We start from the raw sequence: 16,315 nt of genomic DNA, 5'->3' as shown, positions 1-16,315 counted from the left end.
TAAATTATCAAGGAACATAAAAATACTCAAATATTCTACAGACATAAATAACAATAAAATCGAGATAGGAATAGGATCTCTAAGAGATACACACAAACTCAATTAATGACAGCGAAATGACTGAAATATTAAATAATTACTTTGCCTCAATATTTACTAGGGAGAGTAACATGGTCAGCATAACATTAGAAGAAGAGATCAACAAAGATATAAAGATGGGGGTGGAGGGGGGGAGCGGGGGGTAGATAATTGATAAACTAATCAAACTTATGAATGGATAAAACCCTGGTCTGGGTGGATTGCACATATTAAAAGTTAGGGAAGAGAGAGTACAGGCTGCCCATTAGTCCTCCGGCATGAGTTTTCTAATGAATCTTTATATAATACATATGTACATACACATGGGAGCTAGAAAAAGGCCAAACCTCATACTATAGACCAATCAGCTGAACATTGGTGGTACGAAAGATAACGGAATCCTTACTAAAAGACGTCATAGAAAAACAGCTAGAAACTGAAAACATAACAGAGTAATTTGCACGGATTCCAAAAGGGAAGGTCATGCTTGACTAACTTATTGAATTCTTTGAAGTAAAAGAAAGGATGGATAAGGGTAATTGATTAGACATAATATATTTGGATTTCCAAAAAGTCTTCGATAAGATACCACTTAGTAGACTCGTGACTAAGGTCAGAACATGTTGTTAGGTGAGTGCTTCTACTTTTTTTGTAAAATATATTTTAATGACTTATAGTTGAATTATGGACACTGATTCATCTGGAATCTTGAGGAGATGCTGAACTTTGTGGCTTGTGTTTTTAAAAAGTCACCAGAAGGTTCCTGGATTTGGCTTGTAGACAAGACTGGAAGGCACCTGTCTGTGGATAATCACCCAGCAGGAGTTGTTTTTGACTTGGGGAGATGTTTACAAAGAAGTGACAGGTCAAGATTTATAGAGATCAGAAGGCTTGACTTCCGGACTGTTCTTAGTTTCAATTTGAACTGTTACAAAGGACAGTTGGTTTTTGCCGGCCAAAAGAAGACCCAGATCTCTCTTTCGAAAAGAAATCCTGCATACAGTGTGTCAATTTCCCATTTCCAACTATATTTGAAGAAAAGATGCATATTTGAAGAAATTCTGCGTATCGAATGTGTTGCCGCATTTCTGCTGTAAGACCTATCTGAAACTTCTGTAGCTGCATTTCTTGGAAAGCCTACCCAAATTGATCTTTAACATCGCGTGGAAAGAACTGTTCTAGGAAGATCCCAGTGACAGCTGTCTATGTGTATTTGGGATGTCAAACCAAAACCAAGGACAAATATTCTGCCTAACTGGGTGCTTTTCTTTGTTTTTACTTTCTTTGTAACAGCGCTATAAACAAAAATCCCTTTTATTTTTCTGGTTAACTGGTGTGTGTGTGTGTGTGTATATATGTGTGAGGGGCTAAGATAAATAAGGGGCTTTAATATTTCAATTTGTGTGTGTATGTTTTACTTCATTATTTGTTTAGACTTGTCTATAATAAACTGTTAACTTTGTTATTTATTAAAGAAACCTGGTTGGGGTGTTTTATTCTGGGAAGAATAGAGTATATGGTTGACCGTATCAGTAAGTGGGAAAATTTAAATATATGTTGTCACCTCTGGAGAAATGCAACTAGAATAAACAGCGAACTCCTCCCACCTCGGATGTAACAATGTGGAGTCAGGGGACAAGTAGCAGAGTGGATAGCAAGCTAACTACAAATCAGAAAACAGGGACGTGGGTTAACAGTACTCAGATTGGCAAAAGGTGGGAAGTGATGTTGCACAAGGATCGGAGCTGAGACTACTGTTGTTCATCATTTACATAACCGATTTGGACCTGGGAATTATTAATAATCATTTTAACTTGTTTGTAGTATAGTTTTTATACTGCAGTAAGCAGTACAAGTCAAGGGGCAATACAGAGCTCTTTTTCTTAAAAATTATGGCAATGACATTAGCATGTTATTTCAACTAAAGGCCATCACCCAGAAAAATCCTTAGGCTCAGCTGCTTTGACTGCCGTTAACACTAATAATTCAAACACTATAAGATATTATGTTGAGTGGAAGCATTTCATAAACTTCATCATGTCTTGAGGCAAACATCTTAAAGCAGGGTATGGAGGAAGTATGCTACTCACAACCATTTTAAGCATGAGACAGCACTGGTAAAAGTACTTTCCTGTGTCACCAATAGGCACCACAAGAATTCCAATTCATATCAACAAAATCATACCAATAAAAACACGTAGGTCTTTGATCTTCACAATGGCATCCTCAGAGATGCAAAAAGATTATAGAAGGTGTTGTTCCCTTCTCCAGAACCAATGTGCAATGCATCAGAATCTGGTAGCAGGTGGGCTAATTCTATTTACAGACATCGAGCAACCAGAAACGAATTTACAAGTAAAGCCTTTGATTAACTGATTTCACTAATCATCACCAAGAAATTAACAAAGTAAGTTTAATTCATCTGCCTCCCCAACCCCACTGCCACTTAATAGGCAAAAAGTTGCAGTTTCGTTTTCTTTACTTTACCAAAATTACAAAAGGACTATCTATAAAACTTGAAAGATTGGTATCTAAAAGGACAGCTTCACTATTGGCTAATAAACTTCTACTAAGCTTTATCTGTAGTTGCCCCTCTTCTCTCCACATCAGCCTCACTTCTGCAGTGCTCCATCATTTAGGCTACTTTACATCTTGTTTGTCAATCACACAGCAGTATTGCTAGTACCTCTGGGCCCACGCAACATCCCTAAAGTATACAGGTTGAGGTGGAGCAGAGGTAAACAACACGAGATTGAAAAGATGAAAATAGAAATAGTCGTTCACTATGCATCACATGTTGTGTCTGCAGTAGTGAAAGCTTTTCCAGGGTTCCATTTGACAGCTGTGGAAACTCAATTTTCAGAACCGAGTGTTCATGGCTATTCCAAAAACTAAACCTAGCCAAAAGGAAAATACAGCCATTTTAATATGTTATGCATGTCCTTGTTTGATATATGATGAAAGAATAAATACATTGCAAGGCTATACTGTCGACAAGTACCATCATATTACTTAGGAAATTGTACAATGGAATCGCCATTATTCACTATAATGAAACCAACCATTCCTTTCCACAGCTCATAATCAAGAGTCTTCAAATTCTAGTCTTACACCCAAAGTACAGTAATACCCTAAACACACTAACAATAGAAGCATTACGTAGTTCTATTCAGTAAGAAAATGATGAAAACAAATGACAAAAGATGATGCGCAATGGGGCCATGCCTTGTGCAAGGCTTTGTCCTGTTAAAATTCTTCTAAATAATAGAAGTGTGGACAATGTAGGTCCCATTAAACTGAGTCTTTTGTATATTAATCTTGTACGTTAACAGACAGAGAAAGACATGAATGTTGTTTTAACAAAGAGACAATTCATGCACAAGCTGTGCTCAATTCGTAATGGGGATAGCCTTCACAAAAAATCTTATTGTAAACAAACACAGTGCCATGACGAATCACAATGAAGCATATCACTTGCACATGACAGTGACCCGAATGACACACGGTGTTTATGTCTCACTTCTTCACAAAGACTGCGTTCTTTTATCACATCAAGTTTATTTGAATTAAAATCCCGAAGTAGGGCTCAAAAGCGGATCAGAATAGAGGAATGTTGAGGTCAACTGTGATGAGATTAAACCAGATTTGAAATAAAAATGATGCATACAAGCACAGACCACATCTTTTAAAATGTCATTTGGAAAATAGTAAGATTTTAGACACAGGAACAGGAGGAGGCCATTCAGCCCCTCAAGCCTCTTCTGCCATTCAATGAGATCATGGCTGATCTATGACCGAACTCTGTAACTTTTGCCCAATATCCCGTAATACCATTGGAAAACAAAATTCTACCAATTTCAGGTTCAAAATTAACAACTGATCTAGCACCAACTGCCATTTGCACAAGAGAGTTCCAAACTTCTACCACCCTTTGTGTGTAGAAGTGTTTCGTAATTTCACTCTGAAAAGGTCTGTTTCTAATTTTTAGACTATGTCCCCTCGGCCTAAACTCCCGAACCAGTGGAAATAGTTTCTCTCTATATCAACCCTTTCTGCTCCATTTAATATCTTGAAAGCTTTGAACAAATCACCCCTTAATCTTCTAAATTCCAGAATTTGTGTAATCTCACCTCCTAATTTAACTCTGAGTCCAGGTATCATTCTGATCAATCAACACTGCACTCTCTCCAAGGCCAACATATCCTTCCTAAGGTTTGGTGCCCAGAACCATTCTCAGTACTCCAGGGGTGTGGTCTAGCCAAGGCTTTATACATGGCTTCTTTCCCCTTCTATTCCAGTCCTCTGGACAGCTTTTTTGATTATTTTCTGTACCTGTTAATGACATTTTAACGATCTATGTACCCGAACACCCAAGTCTCTTTGGACCTCCATAGTTTCTAGGTCTTCAACTGTTAAAAAAAGGATAAAACAGGGTCCTTTCTATGTCAAAAGTTGATGACCTCACATTTGCCTACATTGAAATCCATTTACCAGCAACAATTATCACTGTCATTTTTCCACCTCTCAAATTGAAGTTGTTTTATTATACAACAATTGCGACTCTCTCCAACAAATAATCCTGACCACGATGTTGCTTTAAATACTGAAAAATTGAAAATGTGGAAAGAAAATTACTTCAGCTTAGCTCATTTTTAGGCTGATTTTTTAAACAAAACTGAGGCTTGATTTTATTTACAATATTCATCATGAGACACACATAAATTAATCATGGAGATGAGCACAGAAAGAATGAGGGTGCAGTTCCACACATGCAGTCAAACTATTATGCAGGGTTTAATTCTAGGTACATGTTCATTTCCTAATCTCAGGCACATCATCAAAACTCTTTCACACCAGGTAATGAGAGCAGGAGTGCATCCATTTTCAGGCCAATATGTGTTTCTCCTCCCAACCCTATTATTAGTCATTAGATGGATATGCTGAAGTGCATAATAAAAACAGGTGGTGGCTCAACCATTTGTGTTCACTTAAAAGGGCAGTGTACCTGTAATAATTCTGTTTGTAAACTACCTCCTTGTTGTCATTGTTGCAGTCAACTGTGTAATCTCCCATTACAAGTGCATAATTTTAGGTAAAATTAGTTAAGCGCCATGAAAAAAAATACGTTGCAACAGATAACAGCAAACTTTGCACGATAACATGGCAGTGTTACAGGTGAACAATCTGAACAGGTTGTCCCTGGTTTCTCCAGGAACTGAACTTGCCAAGAAACTTCCCAAAACTCCTCCTCACATAATACTGCATCATTTGACCTTTAAGAATGTCTTTTTCCAATAAAACAAAATACAGTTCAGGCAAACTTAAAAAGGTGAGCTGAGAAAACCCACACATTTAAAACCTGTGTATAAAAGACTGATTCTCAATTATTTACAGATTCAAAATTGCCAAATTATTTACAGATCGATGAATGGTTTCACACACACACACACACAACACATAATATCCATTTGGTTTCAAGCAGATTGTAATTTGCTTTCACATGTCAGATAAACTGTCACCATGGTTTCTTGGCCTCCATTGGCCATTTAACAGATCTATAACATTGCATATAATAAATCTGTACTTTAGCTTTGTGGGTTTAAAGCACTGCTGTGTACCCAGGATGTTATCAGTAAAGCTGCTGGGACCATAAAAGAAGCTTAACCTGATGGGTCGAAAGTCACAGCAGAGTGTCCACACTGCCAAGCTGTACAGGTTGTTTGTTAACCACAGATTGGGCAGACATTGAGAGGGGAGAGGGAAATCTCTCAAAACTATCAACTTCATTTTAAAAGAGGGAATGGCATTCATTAATGCATCACGCCATTAAAATGATTCTAATAATTTAGGGTACAATTCCAGAAGATTATGCATTTCCCAAAACACAGCAGACATTGTTACCCAACACAGCTTAAATTCTGAGGCAGCATTCTGGAAATTGTAACAGTCGTTGTGGCAGAAAAGCAAACAATGTACTTAAATTTAAAAGGGCATTTGATTTTTTTTTAATGTAATAGAACAGACATGGAAATAATGAATAGTCCCTTATGAATTACAGGGGGATGATGCTGTTGCAAACGCCTTCTTGGAGGCAGGGGGAGGGGGCTGGTGGAAAGAAAAGGTAAATTCTCTAGATAAATAAATCAATGACATGGTCGCTGCATTCTCGGCCAGCTTAGAGCCAAAGGCTGAGAATGCAGCATCTCATCATTTAATCATGGCAGACAGAGGGGACGAAGAGCAATTGCTGGAACTCACCTTTTCACAGGCTGGGAGCCCTGAAACCACAGCAGCGACCTGCAGCAAACCCAGCATTAAAGCGCTGGCAACCCAGGAGGCAGGAGCAACCTCTGGCACAAACAGCTGGCTCTGACTCCTGCTTCTTACTGTCGATCGCATCGCAAACACACATTAAAGGACAGCTTCGGATTCTGCCTGCTGTGTACTTGCTCCTGTCTCCAACACACATAAACCAAATCCCTTTCCTCCTCCTCCTCCACCCAGGCTGCGCGTACCCGACCAGGGACCAGCCGGCACGTCATGCGCGTGCCCGCCCCCTTCCAGTCGCGTCCCCGACGCCTGGCGGGCACGAGCGCCTGTCATTCCAGCTATTCAGCCTGCATCGGGATGAGTGCATTTCCTGTGTTTGAAACTTGTGTCTCTGTTTTCTAAATGCAGCCTCTGCCATCAACATCAGACCCAGAGCACATTCCCAATGTGGCTCAACATTAAAACCCAGACTCAGCACATTGTCTTCCTTCCCAATCCAGTCTTTCCCAGAATATTAAATCAGTGTTACTTCCCATAGCCTTCAGGTTCCAAATCCCAAGACTGGAAATATAACAACACTTTTTTTTACAAAAAACACAAGCTGGGAAATAATTAGAAGACTCGCAATTCAGCCCCGATAATTTAAAGTAACTTCTTTGTGCCAAAATGTCAAATATTCCATAATCTGTAGTAAGCAACATAAATAACCATAAATCAACAACATAAATTTTGAGTCGCCTAAGTCTATATTGCTTGAGTTTAGAAGAATGAGATGTGACCTCATTGAAATGTATAAAGTTCCTAAGAGTTTGACAGGGGAGATGCTGGGAGCATGTTTCCCCTGGCTGGACGATCTACAACCAGGGGGATCACAGTCTCAGAATGAGGAGAAATTAATTCACTCAGAGGGTTGTGAATCTTTGGAATTCTCTACCCCAGAGATCTGTGGATGCTCAGTCATTGAGTAGATTCTAGACTGAGATCAATAGATTTTGGGGTACTAAGAGAATTAAGTGAAATGGGGATAGTGCAGCAAGGTAAAGTTAAGGTAGAAGATCTTATTGAGTGGCGGAGCAGACTCGAAGGGCCGAATGGCCTAATCCTGCTCCTATAACTTACGTTCTTATAAGACAACAAGGTGGAGATGTGCAAAAAATTGATTCAAACGACTTTGAGCTAAGAGGAATGCACTTAATTGGCCCAGTGTCACACTTTCTTTGATAATGCCTCTGTGAAGCACCTTGGGAAATGTTACTACATTAAAAGTGCTATATAAGCATATAGCCTGCATTTGGTGCTTCCCCCAGGACAGCACTTTTGATTGGTCACTCAGGATCAAGACTGTTAATGGCCAGACAATATTCTTTAGTGATGTTGGTCGAAGGATAAATATTGGCCAAGACAGGGGTCAGGAAGTATTTACACAGAACTGCCAATGGAATTCATTAACTAGAATCACAAAATGTTAAGCTGTCGCAGATTCAACCTAAACTTTGAGGGGGGGGAAGGCTCATAGTTTTCATAACGTATGTAACAAGGCAGATGTTTCACAAATTTGGCTTTCCTGGTTGTGGGAGACAGAATTGAAGATATCCTGGTCCATCAATGACACTCATTTCATAAAAGGTTCCTCATTCCCCAGCAATGCTGATTCGGTGGCTAAGATAAATTCTGGAGTTGAACTTTTGTTTTTAAAGGAATTTGGAGATTTTCAACCTAGTTTGGTTTCAGAAACAACTGTTCCTCAAATTCAGCGTCAAGCCGCTATATCGCCATCAGGAAACAACCACTTACATTTCTACAGCATTCTCACATACAGAAAGGTTTCATAGAGCAGTTTACAGGGCAGAAGACCAGGGGCTGAATTTTGTAATCCCGCCACCATGTGAGGTGGCGGGTGTGGAACATGGCAGCTGTTCCCCATGGGACCCACACCACCGCACGATTACTGGGCAGGTGTCCACTTTACATATTAATAGAGGCTGCCTCCCCCCTCCCCCCTCCCCCGCCCCAATCACATGGCAGGGGCGGCCTCGGTGACCCCATTCACGGCTTCACCTATTGAAGGAGCAGGTGCGGGTGCCATCTTTAAAAGGCTGCCAGTCCTGTAAACAGCACAACATAACGTAGAGTTCACCCTCTCCCCAGACCCATCAAGGTGCAGAGTTCACCCCTCTCCCCATACCCATCAAAGTGCAGAGTTCACCCCTCTCCCCATACCCATCAAAGTGCATTGTTCACCCCTCACCCCATACCCATCAAAGTGCAGAGTTCACCCCTCTCCCCAGACCCATCAAAGTGCAGAGTTCACCCCTCTCCCCATACCCATCAAAGTGCAGAGTTCACCCCTCTCCCCAGACCCATCAAAGTGCAGAGTTCACTCCACCCCCCACCCATCAGAGTGCAGAGTTCACCCCTCTCCCCACCCATCAGAGTGCAGAGTTCACCCTTTCCCCATACCCATCAAAGTGCAGAGTTCACCCCTCTCCCCAGACCCATCAAAGTGCAGAGTTCACCCCTCTCCCCATACCCATCAAAGTGCAGAGTTCACCCCTCTCCCCAGACCCATCAAAGTGCAGAGTTCACCCCTCTCCCCATACGCATCAAAGTGCAGAGTTCACCCCTCTCCCCATACCCATCAAAGTGCAGAGTTCACCCCTCTCCCCAGACCCATCAAAGTGCAGAGTTCACCCCTCTCCCCATACCCATCAAAGTGCAGAGTTCACCCCTCTCCCCAGACCCATCAAAGTGCAGAGTTCACCCCACCCATCAAAGTGCAGAGTTCACCCTTTCCCCACCTCGGTGGTGCCAGCTTTCCCTGGATGGGAAAGTGAAGGCGCGTGAGTGCCGCACGTGACGCTGAAGATCGGGAACTGAAAGTAAGATCACTGCCGTTTGCATTTTAGTTCATGCAAAGATTTAATCTACAGATGCTAACTTGGGTCCCATCATAGAGCAGCAGAGGGGCCGCCACGGAGCTTCCCCATTGCCAGCAATTCCCAGTGTCAGGTTCCATGGTGGTCGCTGGTGCTCCGATACTCCGGCCTCCCCCGCCACGGAACCTGACATTGGGCTGGGAACAAAATCCAGCCTAAAATGAAAATCAAGGAATATTTGAGGTATTATCCTAATTTTTTTAAAGGCTTTTCCAGAATTCTTCTTCCATTGGTCACTCCAGGATATGTACTCACCTGTAGCTGAGAAGATAGACAGATCATCTATCCCCACATTAATGATTGTCTAAACTAGCCCACTGGCTGCTCCCCAACATCACAAAACTCCAACTCATTTAGTGACAGATTCACAATTATGGCATTACATCACCAAACTCAGCAACATGCCTGTTTAATCTTTCCAGTTTTCTTCTTTCTCATATCTTTTTTTGTTCTCAGGTTGGAAGGCCACAATTATCATCCATCCCTAGAGTCATAGAGTTATACAGCACAGAAACAGGCCCTTCAGCCTATCGTATCTGTGCCCGCCATCAAGCACCTATCTATTCTAATCCATTTTCCGGGCTTGGCCCGTAGCCTTGTATGCTATGGCGTTTCAAGTGCTCATCTAAATACTTCTTAAATGTTGTGAGGGTTCCTGCCTCTATCACCTCTTCAGGCAGTGCGTTCCAGATTCCAACCATCCTCTGAGTGAAAAAATATTTCCTCAAATCCCCTCTAAACCTCCTGTACCTTACCTTGAATCTATGCCCCCTCGTTATTGGCCCCTCCGCTAAGGGAAAAAGTTTCTTCCTATCTAACCTATCAATGCCCCTCATAATTTTGTATACCTCAATCAGGTCCGCCCTCAGCCTTCTCTGCTCAAGGAAAACAACTCTAGCCTTTTCAGTCTCTCTTTATAGCTGAAATGCTCCAGCCCAGGCAACATCCTGGTGAATCTCCTCTGCATCCTCTCCAGTGCAATCACTTCCTTCCTATAGTGTGGTGACCAGAACTGTACACAGTACTCCAGCTGTGGCCTAACTAGCGTTTTATACAGCTCCACCATAACCTCCTTGCTCTTATATTCTATGCCTTGGCTAATAAAGGCAAGTATCCCATATGCCTTTCTAACCACCTTATCTACCTGTGCTGTAGCCTTCAGTGATCTGTGGACAAGTACAGCAAGATCCCTCTGACCCTCTGTACTTCCTAGGGTCCCATCATCCATTGTATATTCCCTTGCTTTGTTAGTCCTCCCAAAATGCATCACCTCACACTTCTCAGGATTAAATTCTATTTGCCACTGCTCTGGGCGGCACAGTGGCGCAATGGTTAGCACCGCAGCCTCACAGCTCCAGCGACCCGGGTTCAATTCTGGGTACTGCCTGTGTGGAGTTTGCAAGTTCTCCCTGTGTCTGCATGGGTTTTCTCCAGGTGCTCCGGTTTCCTCCCACATGCCAAAGACTTGCAGGTTGAGAGGTAAATTGGCCATTAGCAACTGCCCCTAGTATAGGTAGGTGGTAGGGAAATATAGGGACAGGTGGGGATGTGGTAGGAATATGGGATTAGTGTAGGATTAGTATAAATGGGTGGTTGATGGCCGGCACAGACTCGGTGGGCCGAAGGGCCTGTTTCAGTGCTGTATCTCTAAACTAAACTAAACTGTCCATCTTACCAGCCCATCTATAGTGTCCTGTAATCTAAGGCTTTCCTCCTCACTGTTTATGACACCACTAATTTTCGTGTCATCTGCGAATTTACTGATCATACCCCCTATATTCACGTCCAAATCATTAATGTACACTACAAACAGCGAAGCTCCCAGCACTGATCCCTGCGGTACACCACTTGTCACAGGCTTCCACTCGCAAAAACAACCCTCATTACCCTCTGCCTCCTGCCACTAAGCCAATTTTGGGTCCAAATTGCCAAATTGCCCTGGACCCCATGTGCTCTTACCTTCTTAACCAATCTCCCATGTGGGACCTTATCAAAAGCCTTACTGAAGTCCATGTAGACTACATCAACTGCTTTACCCTCATCTACACATCTTGTCACCACCTCGAATAATTCAATCAAGTTAGTTAGACACAATCTCCCCCTGACAAAGCCATGCTGACTATCCCTGATTAATCCCTGCCTCTCCAAGTGGAGATTAATCCTGTCTCTCAGAATTTTTTCCAATAGTTTCCCAACCATTGATGTTAGACTCACTGGCCTGTAATTACCTGGTTCATCCTTGCTACCCTTCCTAAATAATGGTACCACATTCGCTGTCCTCCAATGCTCTGGTACCTCTCCTGTGGCCAGAGAGGATTTGAAAATTTGTGTCAGAGCCCCTGCAATCTCCTCCCTTGCCTCACATAACAGCCTGGGATGCATCTCATCTGAGCCTGGGGATTTATCCACTTTTAAGCCTGCTAAAACAGCGCATACGTCCTCCCTTTCAATGCTAATATGTTCAAGTATATCACAATTCCCCTCCCTGATCTCTACACCTACATCATCCTTCTTCATAGTGAACACAGATGAAAAGTAATCATTTAAAACCTCACCTATGTCCTCCGGCTCCACACTCATTGCCACTTTGGTCCCTAATGAGCCCTACTCTTTCCCTGGTTATCCTCTTGCCCTTAATATACTTTAAAAATGCCTTAGGATTTTCCTTTATCTTGCCCGCCAGTGTTTTTTCATGTCCCCTCTTCGCTCTCCCAATTACTTTTTTAAGTGCCCCCCGACACTTTCCATACTCCTCTAGTGCCTCCGCTGTTTTCAGCACTCTGAATCTGCCATACACCTCCTTTTTTTGCTGATCCAATCCTCTATATCCCTTGACATCCAGAGTTCCCTGGACTTGTTGGTCCTACCCTTCACCTTAATGGGTACATGTTGGCTCTGAACTCTCACTATTTCCTCTTTGAATGACTCCCACTGGTCTGATGTAGACTTTCCTACAAGTAGCTGCTCCCAGTCCACTTTAACCAGATCCCGTTTTGTCATCTTAAAATCAGCCTTCCCCCAATTCAGTACCTTTATTTCCGGTCCATCTTTGTCCTTTTCCATTACTAGCTTAAATTTAACAGAGTTTTGGTCACTATCCCCGAAATGTTTCCCCACTGACACTTCTACCACTTGTCCAGCTTCATTCCCTAGGATTAGGTCCAGTACTGCCCCTTCTCTTGTAGGACTTTCTACATACTGGCTCAAAAAGCTCTCCCTGTATGCATTTTAAGAATTCCGCCCCCTTTAAGCGTTTTGCACTAAGACTATCCCAGTTGATACTGGGGAAGTTTATTGTTATTATTACTCTATTATTTTTACACCTCTCTGAGATTTGCCTACATATCTGTTCATTTATCTCTCCCTGACTGTTTGGAGGTCTGTAGTACACTCTCAGCCAAGTGATTGCCCCTTTTTGTTTTTAAGTTCTACCTTTTTGGCCTCATTTGAGGAACCTTCGAAGATATCATCCTTCCTTACTGCAGTAATTGACTCCTTGATCAACAGTGCAATGTCATCTCCTCTTTTACCCCCTCCCCTGTCATACCTGAAGATTCTATACCCTGGAATATTGAGCTGCCAGTCCTGCCCCTCCCTCAACCATGTCTCAGTGATAGCAATAATATCATAATCCCATGTGCTAATCAATGCCCTCAATTCATCTGCCTTACTAGTAAGACTCCTTGCATTAAAATAGATGCAATCTAGCCTTGTATCTTTCACTTGTACCTTAACAGGTCTATATTTGCTTTGCCTTCCAGACTGACTCAGTTTCTATTCTATATTTGACTGAGCATCACCCCCTACTGTAACTCCACTCTGTATCCAATCCCCCTGCCAAATTAGTTTAAACCCTACCCCTCCTATTCCTATACTCAACAACAGATGCCCCTCTACATTGCTTTCATTGATCTCACCAAAGCCTTTGACCTCGTCAGCAGACGTGGTCTCTTCAGACTACGAGAAAAGATTGGATGCCCACCAAAGCTACTAAGTATCATCACCTCATTCCATGACAATATGAAAGGCACAATTCAACATGGTGGCTCCTCATCAGAGCCCTTTCCTATCCTGAGTGGCGTGAAACAGGCTGTGTTCTCGCACCCACACTTTTTGGGATTTTCTTCTCCCTGCTGCTTTCACATGCGTTCAAGTCCTCTGATGAAGGAATTTTCCTCCACACAAGATCAGAGGGCAGGTTGTTCAACCTTGCCCGTCTAAGAGCGAAGTCGAAAGTACGGAAAGTCCTCATCAGGGAACTGCTCTTTGCTGACGATGCTGCTTTAACATCTCACACTGAAGAGTGTCTGCAGAGTCTCATCGACAGGTTTGCGGCTGCCTGCAATGAATTTGGCCTAACCATCAGCCTCAAGAAAACGAAGGTCATGGGGCAGGACGTCAGAAATGCTCCATCCATCAATATTGGCGACCACGCTCTGGAAGTGGTTCAAGAGTTCACCTGCCTAGGCTCAATTATCACCAGTAACCTGTCTCTAGATGCAGAAATCAACAAGCGCATGGGAAAGGCTTCCACTGCTATGTCCAGACTGGCCAAGAGAGTGTGGGAAAATGGCGCACTGACACGGAACACAAAAGTCCGAGTGTATCAGGCTTGTGTCCTCAGTACCTTGCTCTATGGCAGCGAGGCCTGGACAACGTATGTCAGCTAAGAGCGACGTCTCAATTCATTCCATCTTCGCTGCCTCCGGAGAATACTTGGCATCAGGTGGCAGGACCGTATCTCCAACACAGAAATCCTCGAGGCGGCCAACATCCCCAGCTTATACACACTACTGAGTCAGCGGCGCTTGAGATGGCTTGGCCATGTGAGCCGCATGGAAGATGGCAGGATCCCCAAAGACACATTGTACAGCGAGCTCGCCACTGGTATCAGACCCACCGGCCGTCCATGTCTCCGCTTTAAAGACGACTGCAAACGCGACATGAAATCCTGTGACATTGATCACAAGTCGTGGGAGTCAGTTGCCAGCGTTCGCCAGAGCTGGCGGGCAGCCATAAAGACGGGGCTAAAGTGTGGCGAGTCGAAGAGACTTAGTAGTTGGCAGGATAAAAGACAGAGGCGCAAGGGGAGAGCCAACTGTGTAACAGCCCCGACAAACAAATTTCTCTGCAGCACCTGTGGAAGAGCCTGTCACTCTAGAATTGGCCTTTATAGCCACTCCAGGCGCTGCTTCACAAACCACTGACCACCTCCAGGCGCTTATCCATTGTCTCTCGAGATAAGGAGGCCAAAGAATTTGCTTTGCCTTCCAGACTGACTCAGTTTCTATTCTATATTTGACTGAGCATCACCCCCTACTGTAACTCCACTCTGTATCCCATCCCCCTGCCAAATTAGTTTAAACCTGCCCCCTCCTATTCCTATACTCACTAGCACATGGCACCAAGAGTAAACCAGAGATTACAACCTTTCAGGTCCTGCTTTTTAATCTGCTACTGAGCTCCTTAAATTCTTGTTGCAGGACCCCATCCCTCTTTCTACCTATGTCATTGGTACCAATGTGTACCACGACCTCTGACTGTTCACCCTCTCCCTTCAGAATGTACTGCAGCTGCTCCGAGACATCCTTGACCCTAGCACCAGGGAGGCAACATACCATCCTGGAGTCTCGTTTGCGGCCACAGAAACGCCTGTCTGTTCCCCTTACAATTGAAACACCTATCAAATGGCTCTCCCGTTCTTTTTCATCCCTTCTGTGCAGCAGAGCCATCCATGGTGCCTCGAACTTGGCTGTTGCTGCTTTCCCCTAGGAGGCCATCCCCCCCAACAGTATCCAAAGCGGTATATCTTTTGAGAGGGGGATGGCCACAGGGGACTCCTGCACTACCTGCCTGCACCTACTACTCCTCCTGGTGGTCATCCATCCCTTTTCTGCCTCTGCAGCCACCTCGCTAAACATGCTATCCACAACATTCTCAGCATCGCGGATGCTCCACACTGAGTCCATCCGCAGCTCCAGCTACACAATGTGGTCAGCTAGTAGCTGCAGCTGGACACACTTCCTGCACACATGGTCGTCGGCAACACTGGAAGTGTCCCTGATTTCCCACATAACACAGGAGGAGCATGCCACGGGGCTGAGCTCTCCTGCTATGACTTAGCTTTCGGTTAAGCCCCTTAGTTACTCCCTTTAATTTCGAGTACTAATTACGTTAGGGACCTTATTCTACTCCAAACACTACCTACTACAATCTAAATTCCCTACCTTTACTTTTACTTCAGCTATTGAAAGCAGTAAAAAAGGGTAGAAATACGCACCTGTTCCTACTAACCAATTGGCTGCCTCCCCTTGCAACGCGTTACTTTCTGAACTGTCGTAGAACTCTCTCGCTTTCCCTGTAATAAAAGCAAAATACTGCAGATGCTGGAAATCTGAAATAAAATCAAAAAATGCTGGAAATGCTCAGCAGGTCTGGCAGCATCTGTGGAGAGAGAAACAGAGTTAATGTTTCAGGTCAGTGACCCTTCTTCAGATCTCTGATGAAGTTCTGATGAAGGGTCACTGACCTGAAACGTTAACTTTGCTTCTCTCTCCACAGATGCTGCCAGACCTGCTGAGTATTTCCAGCACTATCTATTTTTATATCATCCATCCCGAGTTGCCCTGAGAAGTTGCTGGTGGGCGTTCACTTAAAACCACTGCTGCTTCCATTTTCCTGGAATGTTACTTGAAATATTTCATTTGACAATAGAAACACCTGAATATTGTTTGGGAAAATATTAAGGATAAGAGTGATTAGGCTCTTAAAGTGGAGTATTTCTTTAAATGCCCATATTTTGTCCAAAACCCGATAAATTAAAAGTAGATCGACCTCAAAAACGGCAACAACTTGTGTTTATATAGCATCTTTAATGTAGTAAAACACCCCAAGGTGCTTCACAGGAGTGTTATCAAACAACACTTGACACCAAACCACATAAGGAGACCAAAAACTTGGTCAAATAGGTTTTAAGGATCATCTTAAAGGAGGGAAGTGAGTAAAAAAGTTGGAGAGGTTTAGGGAGGGAA

General features: G+C 43.3%; 1 protein-coding gene across 5 annotated transcripts in view; it reads right to left on the bottom strand.

Annotated features, from left to right (window-relative positions):
* Window positions 1-16,315, bottom strand: part of elapor2b (endosome-lysosome associated apoptosis and autophagy regulator family member 2b) — a 127,696-nt gene that overhangs the window by 93,605 nt on the left and 17,776 nt on the right. The window contains exon 1 of one of the 5 annotated variants that reach the window (XM_068059607.1): window positions 6,337-6,596. The exons of 3 other annotated variants lie outside the window; for them this stretch is intronic. In XM_068059607.1, the coding sequence (XP_067915708.1) occupies window positions 6,337-6,477 (141 nt within the window). In that variant the 5' untranslated portion in view covers window positions 6,478-6,596. Of the gene's footprint in view, window positions 1-6,336; window positions 6,597-16,315 lie in introns of those variants that run through there. One more of the 5 variants, XM_068059604.1, reaches the window with a different exon arrangement.

This window comes from Heterodontus francisci, chromosome 27 (assembly GCF_036365525.1).
Source record: "Heterodontus francisci isolate sHetFra1 chromosome 27, sHetFra1.hap1, whole genome shotgun sequence".
Classification (NCBI taxonomy): Eukaryota; Metazoa; Chordata; class Chondrichthyes; order Heterodontiformes; family Heterodontidae; genus Heterodontus; species Heterodontus francisci.
The sequence above is the reverse complement of the archived record's forward strand: the minus strand, read 5'-3'. Positions and strand labels throughout refer to the sequence as shown.